This window comes from Macadamia integrifolia, chromosome 11, assembly GCF_013358625.1.
Source record: "Macadamia integrifolia cultivar HAES 741 chromosome 11, SCU_Mint_v3, whole genome shotgun sequence".
In the NCBI taxonomy this organism is placed as follows: Eukaryota; Viridiplantae; Streptophyta; class Magnoliopsida; order Proteales; family Proteaceae; genus Macadamia; species Macadamia integrifolia.
The window spans coordinates 10,798,732-10,820,307 of NC_056567.1; the positions used below are offsets into that span (position 1 = coordinate 10,798,732).

Genomic DNA, 21,576 nt, shown 5'->3' on the forward strand with positions numbered 1-21,576 from the left:
CAAGGAAAAATATGAACGGTTACTTAACTGAAAAATGGACCAGGGCAGTAAATACTGATAACCATGGTTCGAAATCTCAGTAATTTTGGCCTTTTTTTTTTTTTTGTCGAAACGAAACATGCTATGAAATACTATTTGTACACCAACTCGGTCCAGATTTTGGTATCTTGGCCAAGATTTCGGTATCGTCTAGGCAAGATACCGTAATGGTACACAGCAAGGCATATAAATACTTGGTCTCGGTAAGACAGAGTCAAAATTTCAACTCTGTCTCACCTGTCTCGACCATTTCGGTGAAATCTCCGTGAAAGTTACAATTTTTTACACAAATCAATCCTATTAGACTCTAATTAGCCACATCATCACACATTTTGACTTACAAATCTCTCCTACAAGAAGATCCACCCATTCAAAGCTTAGGAAAGGTAAAGTTCCTTCTCCAAAACCATTTTTTTTAAATATTACATAAATACATGTTGGGTGCTTCTAGATTTTTTATATGTTACACATCAGAGGCCGATCTATGACCTCACGGAGTCAATTTTTTTTTTCCAGTTTAAAAATTCATTTTCCATTAACATAAATTGTTACTTTTTATGATAAATATTGCTTTGATGGATGTCAACTATTCATATGTTAGTTACCAATGGCTGTTCTACGACTCCATCGGAGTAAAAGTTTTTCCCAGCAGGTAATTATTTATTTTAATTTTTGAAAATATGAAAAATAGATTAATAATCTAGTGCAAGAAATGGCGGTCGATGTTGATGATTATATAGCAGCAAAGGGAATGATACATTCACAGATCCCTCGACTATTCGAGCCTGCACCTGGTAGGGATTATTTAGATGAAGATGATGATTGGACCATTTCATCGGGTGGTCGTACCCACACCCAGACTCAGACACAGCCAAAGACAGACAGACACATGGTGATGGTGATGGTGATTGTGATGGTGATGGTGATGACGATGACGATGACGATGACGATGACGATGGTGATGATGCCATAGTTTTTAAGGCACTGCTAAGGCCTTGGCATTGATGCGGTCTAGAGATGGTAAGGCAGTGCTCCACCTTACGTGAAGTGGCGCCTTATGATTTTTTTTTTTTAAACACATTTTAAAATTACTTGATGAGGATTCCAAATATAGATTTTTTATTGGTAGGTGTATGATTTTGTTAACACTTGAGATGTATGGGATCAGATTTACTCTACCAAAAATAACCAAAACAAACAATATAAAAAACACAATTCACAAACAGGGTTTGGATTCTGTCAACGGTTTTAAGAAAGGGCTTTGAGAAGGAATCAAGGAACAAGAAAGAACCACTGATCTAGGCGACCATTTTGCTCCGACAGCAGTGAGTTTGAACCGGTAGCGGTGAGCTTCATTCTTCTTTGACAGTAGTAGAAATATAGTGGATGACCTTAGGGCTTAGACACTCATTTTGGCATCATAGAGGTAAGTATAATAAATACTTGTATTTTTTATGTCTTCTTTTCTTTATATTTATAATTTTGTTTTATAATTATGTATTTATATTATATGTTAATATGGTATGATGATTGATGATTGATGATTGATGAAGATGAACTTAGTTTATTCACTTTATTGATTTGTTTTCTTGATGAATATCTTACATTGGTATGAATATAAACTTTTAATATTTATTTAACATATGAGTAATAGGATTCAATTAGGATTTGAGCCAAATAAATTGGTTTTATAAAAAAAATTACACATGAACGTTTTAGTCAATAAGGCGACACTTTATCTTGCCTTATCGCTAAGGAGCTCCGAAAGGCCCTCAAACGCCTCTGTCGCCTCACCGCCTTAAAAACTATGGATGATGGTGATGGAGGTAGGGGTGGTGATAGATTTGAAGGAGTTTGAGAAGGCCGAGTCCGAGTCCGAGTCCGAGTCCGAGCCCGAGCCGGTGCGATTCACTGGAGAGAGTCAATTTCAGTATGCCACACAAGATTTTGATCATGGTGCACGTCCATCAGGTGGAGGGAGGAGTTCAGATTACAGTAGAGGGCCTAATCGCTGATTCGGTAGAGAAGCGCAGTGAGATTGTATGTACATTGATAGCCTATCTACTCTATTGGCGGAATGAGTTTGAATGGAGGGGATAGTCATCCTCACAATGAGAGTAGAGGGAGTGGGAAATGGCATGCCCCATCATTTACTAGAGAGAGCACCAGGTCGAAGTATCATGGACCTTATGGTCAATTCACTGGGATGGGACATACATCTGGTTCATCTATTCCTAGCAGTAATACTCACTATGGCTCCCAGACCCAGTCACATGGTAATGACTTTGTGGACAGTTTATTCTCATACCCAACCAACTCGTACATGTTGCAGGAACCATCGGTTGACAGTAGCTCAATGGCGGGTTCTTCTTCTTCATACTATGGTGGTGATACGTACTCTCGAATAGGTTACCTTCAGTACATAGATGACTCAGTCTTTTTGGCAGTTGTGGAGGACTACGTTCGATTCTTCTCTTTGACTATGACGTGGCATGCATTTGTGGTACAGTCAAAGGAAAATGCACATCGACTCCATCGTACTGGGCGTGGAATCCAGCCAAGCCGTCATAGTTCTTTCCAGTAGATAATAGATAGTCATTATGATTACTGTTGTACTGTTGTGTAACTAATATGCTCAGTGGATGACTTTAGTTGGGACTTGTGAATTAGGGAGTTATATAGTATATTACTCTAATAATCTAAATATTAGTTAATTAGTGTTGATGTATGTTTGATCATGGCTTAGATGCAATATTTATTTGTTTTACTATCATATTATATCTTGTTCTAGCAATGAGGTAGGTAAAATCTCCAGAACAGTTCGATGGTTGCTGCCAACCAAAGGTGCAACTCTAAAACAATGTCATGTTCTAATATTTTTGCATTTTTATGTTCTAAGCATGTTTATTAACCTTAAAATATGTTACCCACCAAGTTTCAAGTCAAAATATGGCCGTTTGACCACCGAAACAGTCAACTGAAAAAAAAAAAAAACACCAACTTGGTTGAGATCTCGCCAAGTTGATTTTTCTGAACCCACCGAAATACCGAAACGAAACAAGATTTCGAACCTTGCTGATAACTCACATGAGCAAAGAGAATAGAAGGCCTCAAGAGAGCTTATACTAAGAAGAAAGAAGGGGGGGGGGGGGGGGGGGAGCATGATAACATATCGAATATCTAATCTAATTGTGAAATTATAAAGTTTAGCATAATGTTAGCTAGGAAATTAGATGAAGCGAAGCAAGAAAACAGAGAGCTAGTCAACTGCTAACCTCCATAATGGACGTAATCCCAATTAGATCAACCAGCTGATGGAAAATTTCCTGATGAGCCTAGAAAGATGCATAATGAGACAAAAATCAGTTCACTGCAACATAAATTAGAAAGAGTTAAAGGAGCTCAAGCACTATATTAAAACATAGGGATATGCTCCCTCACACCCCCCCCCAAAAAAAAAAAAAAAAAAAAAAAACCAGAAAAAGCAAAGTCACACTATAACATATTAACCCTTCTTGTTAAATTAGTGGAGTAATCACAAAATTCACATACAGAACTAACAAAAACCCAAGCAAAACTATATTGGCATAAACTTGTCCATAGTCAAATGTATGGGAAACCACTTTTTGTTTATCTAGATTCTAGACTAGATATTTGCCAATAATTCTGGCTTGAAGCGTCTTTTATATCATCAAAATACAAAATAGTCATATCTGTCCCAAAGAACATTAGCAACCAAGTAGTTAAATTTCCTGCAAGAAAGCCCATTCACAAATAAACTCAAAGCAGACCTCCCTAAAAATTCAACTCCAAGTTACCAGGAGATCCATTCTCTTATATCACCAACCCCTCCTTTTTACAGTTTGATAGGTGAGGTAAAAACTTCTATTGCAATATTTTATACGAAGTCTCATTGTCCAATTATAATATGGCATAAAACTGAAATATTGATTATGCTAGACAACAGAATCATATGCACAAAAGTCAGTCCTCCCAGAGAAAAGGTACTTTTTTCCTTTTATCATTCTTTTGTTAGTAGACAAACATTGTAAGCTATCTCAATGAAAGGACCTTTTAACAGTAACAGAAGTCTAAATCTTACCTGGACATAATTCATAAATGGAATTGTTTTCCGTAACATCAGGCATATGACAACCTAGCATACAGAAACCAGGATGAATACATCAATATACTCAAATATCCAAGTGGAACCGAATAAATAACTCAGATAAATGAGAAACTGTAGTATGTAATTTCTACATTTCACAACAATAATATGAATTTATCAATAACATAAAAGATGAGAATCAAGTGAAAGATCAAGAATGGAATACCTTGCTGAAATACCCTGCTAATAATGTGCTATGGGGGTGGTTAGGCTCCAAGAATGAGAACAACAAACGCATCAACTGTAAAGGTAGAAGCAGATGAACAACAAAATATGCGACCATATCAAATTCACAAGGTCCTTCCTAGAAGCAACTAAATGCATCTGAGGACTTCAAAAAAAAAAAAGGAAGGGCAATGAAATAAAGCTATTCACCTCCTCATCCTCTACCAATGTTTTGAGTATGATATCAACCTCGCAAGTAAAAATCTCACAAGCAATAAAAGGGAACCTAGACAACAATGAAATGATATTACCAATCACAGAAATTAATCTATTGTAGGAGACTGTTTCCAGAAGCAAAATTTGCACGCAAATCAACGGATAATTACTTGAAAGTTCGTCTCTTTTCAGCCTCTTCAGGAGCTTCCTCAACAATGAAGCGAAGCAGTTGCTCCACCTGGGCCCGTTCTCTCAGACTATAGAACAGGGATTTAAGAGAGATTAAGAAGGACAAGATGGATCTAATTATCTAAGTAAAAAGAAGAAAAAGCTATCATACTTCAAACAATTATGACGTAAGAATACACAAAACCATGAAACTGATGAAGCCATGAAAGTACACACCCTAATGCCATCAATATAGTGCACACATTCCCAGAATTTCGAAACAAATTGCAAACATCACATTTTTTTTGGCACATAGCATCATACCTTACTTCAAATTAACCTAAAAACAACTTTTCTTTGAGGAACTTAAAAGGGTGTCTATAAATGGCATGATCCATAATGACATTAGATTTTGTCAAGAGGCCATGCTTTTCCTGCCGAGTGGCAGACTTGGATGGGTGTAGGTGGGTCCCCTAAGAGCCACCTCGCTGGTCAAATTTCAGCCTGAAACGGGCATGGGAAGGGATTAAAAAGCGAGAGTTCCAAAAATTACAAGAATGTCATTTACTGAATTACTGTAATGAATCCAGTGGCATTTTTGTAATTCTGTCACTCTTCAACTCATTTTTTAAGGCTCTTACCTGTTTTGAGCTGAAACTTGATCAAAGATGGGTCAAATGTGGCAAGCCAAGACAGAGCTGACTCGACCCTGAAAGATCAAGATGCCCATCCAATATAATGAATTTTTAAGCCCATCAGGCAGTTACACTGATCTCATATCACAATATACTTTTGACACATGAATAAAATCACATTAAAAAAAACCAAGAGATGGCTCATTGACGTTACAATTTGAAATACATGAGAAAGGGTACCCAAACAATGCTGGGAGAGAAAAAAAATACTTATGAGTTGTTGGCAGTAAGGATTAGGGTTGAACTATTAATCAGGAAGGGATTCAGTTACGCACACAGGGAGACTCAGCCAACATTATTTGATGCATAGAGATTCCAGCAGAAGAACCATTTAGTCACGCTCCTCATATTAGACCCATTAGCTACCTTGTTTCGCAGGTGAAGTTTCAGTCTAAATAGAAACATGAAGTGGCCAATGGTTTACCAAAACAAGGGGTAGTTCATGCAAGGCTATGTTACAGAAATGATGTTCCTTTTGTGACAATATAATATATTCCAAGTATCGGGATGTGTATTGTATTGGGATTTGGGTCATGGTTGAGCCCCTTGCCTCTGAGCATCTAATGTTTGTTGTTGCACAACTAGCTGTACTCTTTATTTTTGTCCATACATTGTTACTTATTCCCCCCACCCAAAGGAAAAGGTACCTAACAATAACTATAAGTCTACAACCACTGTCCTCTTACTTATTCAGAAGGAAACTAGCACAGATGGTCATGAACCATCAACACCCATCAATGCTAGTAAACCCAAACAAACAAACACATTAACACTCCCTGCACATGCAGGCCAAGATCCAATGGTCCCTGCACGTGGAGCTCACGCAACATTTTCTTCTCGCAGCACCGAGGGAGAAGAAGTGTCAACCTTACCGATTTTTGCACTTCCCAAGAGTCAAACACTCAAACTCCCTGCTCTGATAAGTGACACCATGTTCGCTACCACTTCACATAAAAGCTTGAACTGTTAGGGAAGGGCAGCATCAACGTAAACATCAACACTTGCATACATCAACAAGACCAACAGGCTACATCTAAGATCTAACACAGTTGAGTATCAAAGTCCAAAGAAATGAAGGAAACAACCACAACCACTACGCCTCATTAATTTTCTTTAGGCATGTAAATCAGCAGGTAAGCCTTGATTATTGTTGTGTCTTGCTAACGACATCCGATAACTCATCTTAGTAGCCTGTCACAAATGAGCTAGGAATTGAAAAATGTGACATGAAGACATAGTTGCAGTGCATCTAGGCAACCCAAGACTCATAATTCTAAATCTCAGAAATTTCGGTCGAAATTTCGCACACTTCGGTAGTTTCAACCCAACCCGTGACGAAATCAGATATTTGGGAAATTTCAGCCAAAAATTCTATCACTAGACCCAGAAAAACATACATGGCTTCGACAAGGTTTCAGAAAGTTTGACATAAATTTCTTGGTTGAAACCCGAGATTTAGAACCATGCCAAGAAGTTGGAGGGGGCCTCGATGCAAGGCGACACCAACAAGGCAACCAAGGCACCCGCCTAGGCGACCAAGGCACCTGTATGCCTAGGCCTTCACAACTAAGCATGAAGTAGGAATATTTACCAAACATTGGACTACAGTAAGTGAATGCAGATAGCAATTCACGCAAACATGAACAGAAAATTAAAAAATAACCACAGCAGCTGCGTATCAAATTTCATAGGAAAATGAAGGAAACAACAACCAGATGATTATACACATAAGAAGGGATGCATAGAGTATTACAAATTTATAAGACGACCGTTGAGCGATTTGCATTCCTGAATTATTTCATCTTCGTCAAGAAGTTCCTCCATACTGAAGTTCTCCTTATCCAGAATTGTCTCCACCTGGGAGGACCATACGACAAAAGAAAAAAAAAATTAAAGATGGAAAGATCATGCAAAGCATACTCCTAGAAGTCAAAATAAAAATAGGAAAAATGAAAATTATTGATATAGGACACAAGCCTAAATGGAACTTTGTGATTAATAACCCAAGCTGATAATGAAAAAGGGAGGCATTATCAGAGAACCAAACAAGCTTGAATTATTGCATGAGTTTGATCTTGTCATCCAGATAGAGCACTGAATACATGCTGAAGTCTGTAAGCAATCAAAGATATTGCTACTTTACAGGAGTAAGCTTTATGTGTGCGACTAGTACAATTAGTACTCACAGATATATGATGCATGTGTTAGAGTAAGATTTATTTACTTGAGAAGTGTTGTGAATGTATCAAATTTTGCAACTAAAGAAGTATAGTACTACCAGAACAATATATCAGGTATGAATATTGTATGATACAGCCTATGGAGGCTAATAATGTAATCACATAATTGCAGAAAAAAGTTACACCAGAATAATAGAATGATAGAATTTTCTTGATAAATGCAACACTGTAGGGGTCCAAAATTGAATATGTATCTATCTGTACCAAGAAGTCTCAGCCAAGTCTCTCGTTAAATATCTTTTATGCATGTACTAGAAAGCTAATGGAGAAATATGATTTTGATGATCATCATTATTAATATAATATTTTACTAGGGCATGAGTTTCTTTCACAGGCCAAGATGAGCTTATCTAGACAGCCCTAAACATATGACATGTGGCAGCTTTGTCAGAATTCAATTATTGTGCACATTTTTTAATGTCAAATTTAGATAGACAAGTTGTCCACATCACCATCTGCCTATCTAGTAAGTTTCACTGATGTGGAAGTGTAGAACCCAGGTCACAAAAACCCATTTGGGCCTGCTATGGGCCCACCCAAGTGTTAAGCAACTCAAATAACAGGGACAATGGCAGTCTTGTAATATATGGAACAATATAGGACCCTTTCTAAGCAAGCAATGAAATGAGGACATGGAGGTAATTATAATTTAAAGGGGAAAGGACTATCTTGGAACAAAGGATAAAAGAAGAAGATAGGGGCATTACTGGAAACTAGAAGAATAAAATAAAAGATAGAAGGAATCGTGGGGGAGGAGTTGTCTTCTTCCTCTTGTTAACAGAAACCAGTGGAACCCAATCCTCTTTCAAATGAGAAAACTCACGTTACAAGGATCCGATTGATCTGAACTTTGGAAGATGAATCAACACTGCTACTCCTCTTGATTCCAGTCAACAATATACCCGAAGTCAAATATTTAAGCAGAATAAAATATCTGCAAGTGAAACCCGGTGGCAGGTACTGGTCTGAGTTCATTTCCAGCAAGGTAGCACCCACTGGGAAGGAGTTTCAGGCATGGGATTCAAGGGCTTGAAGTGCCCTAGAGGGGACACCTAATACCCCAAATCTCAGGCTCAAAGGGTAGGCAGGCAGTTTAGCAAACCGCCGCACATCCTGAGCACCCTTGGGGTATCTAATGTAAATTTGCTTAGTTATAGTCGGATAGTTCTCAAAGTTCTTGTTCGATGTGTCTGTGGCACGCCCAAGTAGGCAGAGATGTATTACTTGGGAGGCGCCAATCATTTCTTGGCAACTTGATCACAAGTTAGGTGGTCCAGTAAGAGGAATAGAAATCCTGGTTTGGCAAACTGACCAGGAAGTTCAAGGTAGATATGCAGGGCTGTCAATATTGCCAGTACAGAACTAAATAAGAAAGCCCGATGATAGAACGCAAGAGAAGACGTAGGAGAAGAAGAAGAATAGAAGGGAAAAGAACTAGATCACGGGTAAGAAAGGAAGAAGGAAGAGGGAAGAAGATACCGTCTTCGACCAACTTGGTCTCAAACCACCACAACCGCGAGGTAACCACTAACTTTCATTCCACCAAATCTGAATGATGAATTGGGTTACAAGAATATTTACAAAAATGAAATTGAAAATTTCCCAATTGCAGTCTAATGCTGAAACAGAAGTAAAATCTAACTCTATCTTCTAATTATCTAACCAAATCTAAATCTATGATGGAATCAAGCTCTAAAAACAAAATGGAATGGGAGTCTAGCCTAAGTAAAAGATTAAAAGATAAATCCAAATAAGTAAATTAATAAACTACTAATATCCTACCAGACCCAAATCGGTCAGAGCTCTCAAACAAGGTTGGCCCGGTCCATGGAAGTGATCCTGCACCATTCATTCATTCACCCAACGGGACACAAGGATATAAAGCTAAGAAAAGTCGTTGATAATTCTAATTTGGCAGAGGGGGTTCAACCATTGCAACTACAACATTTAAAGCTCCATAATGGTGGGTTGTAAGGACTGAGATGAGACCCCAAATTAGACAACTGTCAAATCCATGAGGAACACTACCCATCCAATAGTTGGTTTTTACAAGCTCAGCCCTCCATGTGGTTCGGAAAGGGTGAACTATTTACAGAAGCTCATCTCAAACACCTGTGAAGGAAACATTAGCCTAATTACTATTGTTACTATAGTGAATGATACTGATCATTTATCACATTATAAAGTTTCTAAGCAGCAAATTTACTTACCCATATCCTGGAGTTTAAGACAGAACCTTGTTTGATATCTTTTGCAAAGGACTATATTGCAAGTAAAAGAAGGTGCTGGATACTTCAAAAAGCTTAGATTATTAAATTATGAAGGTCCAGAACATCGCATTTAAGGTGCTGGTGGATTGTTATCTATTAAATTCATAGATCAAAGCTTTGTAAAAATCATAGACTGAAGGAAGATTTAGACACTGTTGAATTGGGGAATTGAGCTTATGTCTCACAGAGACTAACCCTCTTTATTTATAATAAAAAGAAAGGGATATTCTAGGGAATATTACAGGATACTCTAGGTAATATTACAGGAATATACAAGAGAATATTACAAAACCATAGACCATAACCGTAACGGACTTAAGGACCTGTTTGGTAGAACTCTAGAATACCCATAAACCATTATTACAACACTCTCCCTCAAGTTGGTGCATTCATATCGAACATGCCCAACTTGCTAACAATAGGACTAAACAACTTATTACTAAGCCTCTTAGTAAAGATATCAGCTAATTGAGCCTCAGAAGGTACAAACGGAATGCATATTGCTGGGTCGATGCCCAAGGGGTTAATGGGGATGGACTGTAAATTCATTGCCAATATGTCTATGCTGGTTCAAATCCAGCTCAATCCAATAATTCACCAATCCATCATGAAGATGATATGATGCCCCGCTCCAACTTCTCTTTGATGAAGTGACAGTCAATCTCTACATGCTTCGTGCGGTCATGCTGAACTGGATTGTGAACTATGCTAATCGCGGACTTATTCTCACAATATAGTCGCACTAGTAAACTGATAGAGACACACAAATCCTGAAGAAAACCCTGAAGCCATAGTACACAAATACCTTGAGCCATGGCTTGAAACTCAGCTTCAGCACTAGATCTCGCAACCATTGCTTGCTTCTTGCTCCGCCATGTAATAAAATTACCTCCTACCATGGTACAATGTCCAAAAGTAGATCTCCAATCATCAGGAAAGCCAGCCCAATCAGCATCAGTGAATGCCTCCACACGCAAATGGCTATGAGCAGAGAATAGGACACCTTGTCCAGGCACTGACTTCAAGAGTCTCAAGATGCGATATGCAGCCTCCAAATGAGTGGAGTGTGGATCATGCATATATTAGCTCACCAGGCTAACTGCAAATGCAATGCTAGGACGAGTATGAGATAGGTAGATGAAACGACCGACTTGCCTTTGATAGCTGCCCTTGTTCACTAGTTCTCCATCTTTCTCTTTGAGGTGAGATTAGGCTCTTATAGAGTGTCAACAGCCTTGCATCCAAGTAACCTTGTTTCAAAGAGAAGGTCAAGAGTATACTTTCTCTGAGACAGAAAGATAGCTTGAGCAGAATAGGCTACTTCAATACCCAAAAAATATCTGAGCTTCCCCAAGTCCTTGATCTCGAGTTCAGTTCCCAAGTAAGCTTTGAGATGAGCAATCTCACGTGTGTCACTGCCAGTAATCACTATGTCATCCACATATATTGTAAGAATAGTAATGTGCTCCCCTGACTTCTTAATGAACAAAATATGATCAACATTACTCTATCTATAACCTATGGCAATCATAAACCTATGGAACCGTCCAAACCAGGCTCATGGGGACTACTTCAATCCATATAATGCTTGCTTTAACTTGCACACCTTGCCCTGAGTCTGCTGAGTGCATAAACCATTAGGCACATTCATATATACCTCATCTTCCAACTCACCATGAAGAAAGGCATTCTTCACATCGAATTGTTGTAGATCCTAGCCACGGTCGATAACAAATGATATGATGCCCCTCACAATGTTCATTTTGGCCACTGATGAAAAGGTTTCTTGATAGTCTAAGCCATATGTCTGAGTGAACCATCTTGTAACCAATCTAACCTTATACCTATCCACAGAGCCATCTGCAGGTTATTTCACAATGAAGATCCATTTGCAGCCAACTGTTTTCTTCCCTGATGGAAGTTGAACAAGCTCCCATGTTTTGTTCTTCCCAAGTGCCCTCATTTCCTCATGCATTGCTTCTTTCCACTTTGGTTCAGTAAGAGCTTCCTGCCAGTTATGAGGAATAGAAACAGATGCTAAGGAGGAAACAAAAGAATAGAAAGAAGGAGACAAATGCTTATAGGAGACAATATTAGAAATAGGATGTTTAGTACATTCCCGTTGAAGTTTACAAACAGCTATAGGTAAATCAAGGGATGAATTAGCAGGATGGGACTTACCAGCACTAGGACTTGGTTCTGGAGCATGTGACTGGCTTTGTGCAATGATGGTAGGATGGGTTTGCTTATGATGATGACACTCAAACGCTTGAGTGGATCTGGTCGGTTGTTCTCCCTTGGCTGGAATAGTCGGTTCCCCCTGGGCTGAGATCATCGACTGCTCCCCCTAGGCGAAAATGGACTCTGGTTCCCCCTGGGTGGAAATGGGGCGTTGACTCCCCCTGGGCGAAAATAGGTCCCAGTCGTTCCTGACTTGTAACTCCTTCCAAGTAACCACCATCTACTCCGTCCTATTCCAATGGAGCATTAGTGGCACATCTTCCACTCTAAGCAACTCCCCCTAAAGAGGTGCACCACATCCATGGTCAAATAATACTTCCTCATGGGAGGATGATAACACCAGTACCCCTTCTGAGGGGGAAAGTACCCAAGAAAGATGCAGCGAAGACCCTTAGGATCAAACTTCCCATGTTGCTGATGATTTCTGGCAAAGGCGACACAGCCAAACACTTCGGGAGGTACAACAAAGGAAGTAGAAACCATGAGGACCTCAACAAGGAAAACGAGTTCCCAATACTTGAGATGGCAAGCAATTTATCAAATACGATGTAAATAACACTGCATCACTCCAATATTATGGTGGAACATGTGTCTCAAGCATCAGGAATCGAGCCACCTCCAACAGGTGGCAATTCTTCCTCTCTGCGACTCCATTCTGAGCAGCCATGTCCACACAACTAGTTTGATGTATAATGCCCTTATCAGCTAAATGCACCTAAAATTCTCCATCAGTATACTCAGTGTTATTATCAGACCGGAGTATCTGAACCTTAGAATCAAATTGAGTCTCAATCATCTTATGAAATTGTTTAAAATAAGAAAATACATCGCTCTTCGGATGCAATAGATACACCCAGGTAGTACAACTAAAGCAGTCAATAAATGTCACAAACCATCGATGTCCAGTAATAGAGACACGATGGGATGGTCCCCACACATCAGCATGGATCAAAGCAAATGGAATCAAACTTCTATTATCAGAAATAGGATACATAATAGATCTAGTTTGTTTGGCAAAAACACAAGCATCACAAAAGAAATTGTTTGGATTACACTTGCGAAATAAATCAGAAAATAACTTTGCTAAAATTCCTAATGGTGGGTGACCCAAGCGACGATGCCACTAGTAGAGACTATGCAAGGCAAAAGTAGATACAGCTAGAACTGTGTGTTGAGAGGTCAATGCAGTAGACAACCGATCAAGCAAGCACAACCCACCCACCACTATCACTGCCAATCGTATGATCCATTACCAAGTCCTGAGAAAGACAATGGGTAGGAAAGAATGTTACTTCGCAGTTAAGATCTCTAGTAATGCTACTAACAGAAAGAAGATTAGTAGTAAACTTTGGGACACGCAAAACAAAAGACAAGGTTAATAATGGAATGAGATTGATGGAACCCTTTCCAGAGATAGGGAAAGAGACCCATTTGCCACCCCGACTTTTTGGTTACCTGACAAAGGAGAGTAAGCATCTTAGGAGACCCTGTCATATGGTCAGTGGCCCCTGAATCGATAATCTAAGAAGGGGATTCAATCGATGCACAATGGCCACCAAATGGAATACCTATGTATGGTGCAAGATCAGAGGAAATTGGCAAAGAAGTAGCTGAGGCCATAGAGGAGGAAGCAATGTCAAGCTTGGTCATCAGTTGGCACAAGGACTATAGAACTTCATTAGAGATGGAGGGATTCGTGGGAGTGTCATCAAAAACATGATTCACGATAGCACCTGATCGTCCTTGCCCATGATTACGGGTGTTGGCTGGTTTACCATGTAACTTCCAGCACCTGTCCCTAATGTAACGTTCATTTCCACAGTAATCACACTTGACAACCTACTTCTCTATGGATCTAGGTGGAGTAATACAGATAAGGCTGCACTTGGTTGGACCAACATGACCGGCTTTGGAAGCCAAGAGCCAAGAAGAACCGGTCCAGCCATAGGTTTTTGGTCCAATAAGGGTTGGTAGTAGTTTAGTTTAATAATATGTCCTTTATTTTATCATGTTTGTTTTGGGATAGGATACGATACATAAGGGATAGAGAGGTAGGATTGTAGGAGTCAGTTTCAATGTTTGAGTCTAAGTAGGAGACTTATTATTTTCTCTTTATATACTTGCATATACTCAATGTTTATGGAGGTGAATTTATTTGAATGAAACTTAGTTTGATTTGTGTTTGTGAGCATGTGCATTTCCCCTTTCTCCCCTTGCTAGTCTGATTTTCCCCTTCTTCCCTAAGGGCCCTCCATCAATTTGGTATCAAAGCCAAAGGATCCCTTTGACTCTACTGAAACACAACTCCCTTCCACCTCCCACAGTAGCCCTAAGCCCTGCCTTCATCGCAAGTTCTAAAAAAAAAAAAAAAAAAATCTCTTTTACCCATCGTTCCCAACCAAAACCCCAACCCCACCCCTGACCTCTTCGAGCGATACCCTCCCATTGTACTAGGGTGTCTCCAGCGGCAAAAACAAGAAGAAGCAGCGTAGTAGAGAGAGAAGAACAGAAGAAAAAGAGAACAGAGATCAAGAGGCAGGAGTGAAGAGAAGAAGAGCAGAAGAAAAGAAAGTGAGAGAAGAACATACCTGGTTTCAAAAGCTCCCTGGAGTTCCGCTACTGCTTCTCACCGTATAGGTCGTGAGGCTCTTCCCCTTCTCGCATCAGGCAGCCACGATCCCACACTTTGTGGCTTCTCTGGTTTTCCTCTCTAAAAAGGAGAAGAGAACTCCTTCTGTCGTAAACCCCAACCTACGAACTCCTTTTGTTTCATTTTTTTCTTTAAATTCTTTAAACTTCTAGTATTACCCCTCTAATCTCCCCTTATCCCTAATTAACCCTCTTTTTACCCTTCACTTCCAAGTATACCCCTGCACCCACACTGATATCCTTTGAGGTGTAAATTGAATTCTAATATTTACAATTCTGCCATGCCTGCAAAAAAAAAAATTTATTTGCCATTTTGCCATCATATTTGAGTGTAATCTTGCCCATCTCCACCATGGTAGCCAATAGTGAAGTTGTTCAACAGCTTAACTCTTAAAAGGGAGAAACTGGTGCAAAAATTAATGCTCTCACTACCATCGTCACCCTTAAGACAACAATGGACTCTATGCCAGCTTCTATTGATCGTTTGGTGGCAACAGATAGAGGAAAGAGTCCCACTCAATTTAGGGATTCTTCCAACACCACTCCACAGAATTCGTCAGTACACCACCACCACCACCACATCATACACTGCCACCACCACCTCCACCACCATATGGAACTTGTACATATGATGATGGAGCAGAAAGAGCAGCAAATAAGGATGTCCTTGATTTTTATGGAGATAACAATCTAGAACTATACCTTTACTGGATTCACAGCTTAGAGACATTCTTCAGATGGTACGGATTGACTGAGGCCCGAAAGATCCTATTTGCAGAGGCTAAACTAAAAGGCATAGCCCAAATCTGGTTGGTCAAGCAACAACAACAGAACCGAACCCGAGGCATCGGTTTAGTCCCTACTTAGGTTGAAATGCATGAACCGGAGATTTTTATCTTCTGATTACAAGCAACGCATGCATCTCAAGTTTGCACAGTTGAAACAAGAGAATTTGATCGTTGAAGAATATGTTGCTAGGTTTTATTACTTGGCCACCCGTTTTGATTTTAAGTGGGACGAAGAAGTATTGGTGGCACACTTCCGCAATGGTTTGCATCCTCAACTTAGTGCTGCCCTTGCATCTAGTCAACTGCCCACAATGGAAGATGCCGTACAAGTAGCATATCAAGTTGAGGAAAGTCTAAAACGCCCATACAATCAAAGGCTATTTACAGATGCTTTTCTTAGGGGTTCTAGTTCTATTCAGCCACAGCCATCCCCACAAGAAAAGTCAATCAGCAGACCACATGCTAGTGCCTCATCTATATCATCTTCATGACTTAGCCGGTCGTATACTCCACTTCGATGTGATTCAAACAGACCTTACTTCCCACCTCAGCGTGGTTATGACAGGAGCTCAGTATTTTCAAAGGAGGCCATTCAATGTTTCTCATGCAAAGAAAATGGGCATAGAGCTAATCAATGTCTTAACCGGTTGTTAGCATACATCGACAAGGACAATTTTATATCCTATGTCCCAGAAGAGCAACCGAAAACGGGAACAGTAAATTTAAAGGTTGAATGAGATCGTGAGCCTAATGAGATTAATGATGGTGATAGTGATGGTGAGCCTCAACCATTCTATGTGATCTGTACTCTTTTGACTACACAGAAGATTCCTGAGGACAATTGTCGTCGTAATAGTATTTTTCAAACCAATGTGCGATGCAATGATAGCTTGTGTAATATGGTGATTGACCCTGGCAGTTGCACCAACGTTGTTGTTGAAGATGCTGTTCGCAAGTTAGGTCTAAAAACTGAGCCTCATCCGAATTCCTACAAGGTTGGGTCGGTAAACAACAACAATCTGAAAATTAATGAAACGTTTTTGCTCACGTATTCCATTGGTGGACCGATTGATCAGGTTCAGTGTGACATTCTTCCTCTGAAAGTTTGTCATATTCTTCTGGGGCACCCATGGTTATTCAACAAGAAAGCCAAGCATTGTGGATATGAGAATACATACTTTTTTCAGCATGGTGGCCTTGAGATGAAGTTTCTTCCAGCAAAGCATCTTCCCTCTCTCAAACTCAAGAGGACAGCTAGTACTTTTCTCCTCAAGCGAATAGATTCTGACGGCATTCCTGCACCTCATCCAAACTCGACAGAGGAGAGTTGATACAGATAAGGCTGCACTTACTTGGTTGGACCAACATGACCGACTTTGGAAGCCAAGAGCCAAAAAGAACCGGTCTAGCCATAGGTTTTTGGTCCAACAAGGGTTCGTAGTAGTTTAGTTTAATAATGTCTTTTACTTTATCATGTTTGTTTTGGGATAGGATACGTAAGGGGTAGAGAGGTAGGAGTCAATTTCAGTGTTAAGAGTCTAAATAGGAGTCTTACTATTTTCTCTTTATATACTTGCATATACTTAATTTTTAAGGAGGTGAATTTATTTGAATAAAACTTAGTCTGATTTGTTCTTGTGAGCATGTGTGTTTCCCCTTTCTCCCCCTAGTCTGATTTTCCCCCTCTTCCCTAAGGGCCCTCCATCATAGAGTTTCCCTAGTTTGATTCCCTGAACCTGAGTAGAAAACAAAGTGATCTTGTGTAGCAGGGGAAAGCATAGCAGTACGAAAAGTGTCCTCAGTTTGAACAAGGGCATAGGCTTGTTCCTGGGTGGGAAAGGGACACCTACTCAGAATCTGAGCTCAAGATTGATCAAACTCGGTATTGAGACCAAGAACGAATACATAAACACGAATCTTATCTTCTTTCTTTGCAATGATAGCAATGTCACCTTCGCATTTAAGAATAGTATCATCATAAAAGTCTAACTCTTGTCACAACCCTTTGCGGGTAGAATAATATTGGGAAAAAGAAGTTCCTTCTATTTAGTGTCATAGATCCGTTTCCTTAGCTTGTAACATTGGGCATCATTGGCCATTGCCAACCTGGGAATAGGTGTCCTTGGCAGCCTTCTAGATCTTGGTAGAAATATCCAGTAAGAGATAGTTCCGAGCAATAGTGAGATTGATGGAATTAATGAGGTAGGACTAAGATGTAAATTTGAAACTGAAATCGTTTACTGAAACGAACCAAGCCGTTTACACTAAAACCGTGAAGCCGTTTAGTAAATAATTTGGTTTTGGTTTTTCAATTTTCAGACCGATTAATGAAATGGTTCGGTTCGATTTTTACCGTTTAATCCGCAGTTTTAAACCAAATTACCTTCAAAACCGACCCGTTTAAACCGTATATGACTTACTAAAATAATGAGTTTTATACAAACAAAACAAGATGAGTTTAATTTAGGGAAGAAGAAAGGACCATAGAGGTTGTCCAACAGCCTATTCAATATTTTACTCCTATTATGTAGTTATGTAGTTAAAACCTTGCCCCTTCAATGCCTCATTGCTCATTGAATTTGATACAAGATTGAAGTTTTTATCAGCAAAGGCAAATTTCAATAGGCATGCGAATAAACCAGCAAACCGGTTGCTAACTGTTTAGAAACTGTATGGATTAAACCGCGGTCAAAACCATGTAAAATCACAAAACCAACACCATTTAAAAATTGTGAAACCGGAACCATTTATTAAACAATTATGGTTTCCGAAAGTGTAACCATTTAGTAAACAGTTTGGTTTTGGTATCAGCCAAATAAATGTGATCCGAACAAAACCATATTGTATACACCGAAACCGAATCGATTAACACCCTTAGGTAGGACATCACGAGAAAGTTGTTTGTCTTCCATTTGACTTGGGTTTTATCAGCAATAGTAGGTTTCTTCGTAGCACCAGTAATATAGCCTGATAAGCCACAAGCACCAGTAGCCAAGTATGGAATGAGACCACAACAAATTGCTCCCATCTAGTTTGATGGAGTTAGGGAGGATGGTAGGGATAGATAAAGAGGCCCCGTCAGATCCTAAAGATGTTATAGTAACTTTAGACATGATTTTTGATTAGAACCAAAGGGTCTCAGACAATAGCACTAGAGTCTTCAACAACTATAGGATAGATCTTTGGTATATCATCTCACAGAGATAACAAGATGAACAATCTCGGTGGGATGAATCGCATTCAACCACCAAGGGAAGTTGTGGCGCCCGAAGAAGGAGGCACTATAAGCTAGCGACGGCAGCTGGAGGTACTAGCAACGATGGTGCTGGAGGCAATGGTGGAAGGAGATATTGCCAGCGGCAACGGTAGAAGTCACTGTCCTTGGCAGTGGCTAGAAGTGCAGGAGGCGATGGTGGGGAATAGTGATCGCTGGATTTGGGAAGGGTTTAGATGGCGGAGGTAGGGTTAGAATGGTGAGGAAAGGGTTTAGGGTTTCATGGCTCTGATACCATGTTGAATTGGGGAATTGAGCTTATGTCTCACAGACACTAGCCCTCTTTATTTATAATAGAGAGAAGGGATATTAGAGGGAATATTACAGGAATATTCTAGAGAATACTACAAGACCATAGACCATAACCCTAATGGACTCAAGTATCTGTTTGGTAGAACTCTAGAATACCCATAAACCCATTATTACAACAGACACCTATAAAGATATTCCAAAGGTCATATAAATTCACACCATCCCACAAAATGAACCACCAACAGAGAGCAATAACAACTTGATGCAGGCTCGGAAGCTATGTCGGCATCCAATGGAGCCATCGCTGATCAGGTGGAGTTCTGTGCGGATTCAACACCACAAAGGACGGACATTAGCTCAGCAATGTCCAGCTTAGTTTCCTCCATCACACAAGTAGTTTCCTAGTGGTTGAAGGAGTTTGTTTCTTACAATGATCTTTGCTTCCTACAGATTAGGAGTTAGAAGTCTTGTTACGTTTCTAGATTTTATCAAAGTTTTAATTGTTTAAGGAGTTTCATTAGTTTTGGACTTCTGTCTTTAGTTTTGGAAGTTGTATTTGAGTACCTTCTCTAATCATAGAAGGGGACGTTAATATATACATTATTCTCTTGGCATCAACTACTACTCTATTTTTTTGAGATTTCTTGTTTGTTCAGAACCTAGAAGAGTTCGATCAGAAACCTTGAAGAGTTTCATCCAGCGATCTCGAAGAATCGCAAGTCTCTATCGCAGCTCCGCTCTTCAACGGTCCTTGCCTCAAACGAGGTTTGCATTACAGGTGCTCTGTTATTTTAGGGGTATCAATGTATCATTATTATAGTTATCTTTCCAAATGCTTTGTTTCTTAAGCGTTAGATTATTACTTTTTGAAGTTCGAGTTCAGCTCAAGACGACAGAGTGGGGTGAAATAAAGATTCAACTCCTCTGATATTACCCCTTAACTTTGAAGCATACTGCATATCTATGCTTTCCCTAAAGAATCTGAGGGATAACAATAAAAAATAATTCACACAAACCGCTTCTGATCTCATTATTCATATGAAATTCTAGTCGATCCCAAACTACAACTAAGTAATAAAAAGAAAACAATTCTAACAAGGAATACCTTCATACAAACAAAACCAACAAATCATCTAATTAATTTATAACACAGAGAGGAGAGGACAAGAAGATTGTAGTAAAATGCACAAATATGAAGTCCCAATATCTATAAAGAGGGGGAACAGATTTTCAAGTTTTCCAGCACTATAGGTCAACTGTTCTTGATGTAATAATAGTAGCTGTAGTTAATTATTGGCTGCGATCCTTTTATGGAAATCTTCTTCACCTTGCAGAACCTGTGATGCAACAAATAAATTGGCAGGAGTGAACATATAATGGCTGCAATTACAGAAGTGGGACTCAGTGTATGCCTTCTCCCATCCCTGCATTAAAGGCTTAATTGGCAACACATATGAAGGAATGCTACAGAAGATCTGGTCCTATTAACTGCAACCTCAAGTAGGCTCAGCAACTCATAAAGGTCCCAACCAGTCCTAGGTGATCGATTCAATGTTTTTTATATGTTAGAGTCCAGATTAGTCATACGTTTACAACATCCTCCTCAAATTTTAAGAGGAACGAATTTCTCCTCCAATTGTATTCTTCTGAACTTGTCTCTCACCAATTTTCTCCAAATTCATTCCATTCAAAGCCAGTGAGCGGATGAGAGCTAACGGAAGCTAATTCCGTAACTGCTTTCAATTTGTTGATTCAGCCCAATACTTCACCACTCTGAAGACTCATAGCATTGCAAGTATTCTAACAAATTTTCCAGATTACTACGTAGAAAGAATCTATCCGAGCGCATCAACAAAGACTCGTAATCCCCAAAAAATGCAATAAAAAAGAACTTTTAGCTCTATATTCAAAATTCAATCGAAAAACAACCCCTCCCCAAAAAAGAATTATCAATAAAAAGCAGAAAATCAGGAACACCAACTCACGGGAGATGCCGTGGACAATCCTGCCATACGCCAAAACATCTTTACAGGCGCAATTGAACTGCGAAACTGTCTCCAATAACCTGAAAATCAGATCTGCAAATCCAACAGCCCAAGAAGCTCCAGAAAACCTCCAAATGGAAACTTATGATCACCCAATAAAAAACAAAAGAGGAGACATTGAGCAACTCATGAAGAAACCCTAGAATTCCAACTCCTTTGGATGATTCTTTCTTCTCAGTGAATGTGAAGGGAGAGAGATCAGCGACAAGGGATTCTAGTGTTTGCAGAAGATTAATTGGATTTAATGGAAAGCTAAGAAATGGAGAGAGAGGTAAGCAGGCAACGGAGCATAAAAGCCCTGCAATCGCGGGGCTATTGCAGGGCTACAGAGAACGAGAATGTGTTCGGAGAAGATAGTTTGGGTAA

The 21,576-nt window shown here is 39.5% G+C and overlaps 1 protein-coding gene across 1 annotated transcript in view; it reads right to left on the reverse strand.

Moving 5' to 3' along the window:
- LOC122092904 (serine/threonine-protein phosphatase 6 regulatory subunit 2-like) overlaps positions 1–21,576 on the reverse strand; it is a 46,544-nt gene extending 24,968 nt beyond the window's left edge. The window contains exons 1-7 of the mRNA XM_042663206.1: positions 21,151–21,576; positions 7,205–7,308; positions 4,759–4,845; positions 4,583–4,658; positions 4,374–4,448; positions 4,142–4,195; positions 3,308–3,374 (exon numbers count right to left, since the gene is read on the reverse strand). Coding sequence (XP_042519140.1) covers positions 3,308–3,374; positions 4,142–4,195; positions 4,374–4,448; positions 4,583–4,658; positions 4,759–4,845; positions 7,205–7,308; positions 21,151–21,189 — 502 coding nt within the window. The 5' untranslated portion in view covers positions 21,190–21,576. The remainder of the gene's footprint in view (positions 1–3,307; positions 3,375–4,141; positions 4,196–4,373; positions 4,449–4,582; positions 4,659–4,758; positions 4,846–7,204; positions 7,309–21,150) is intronic.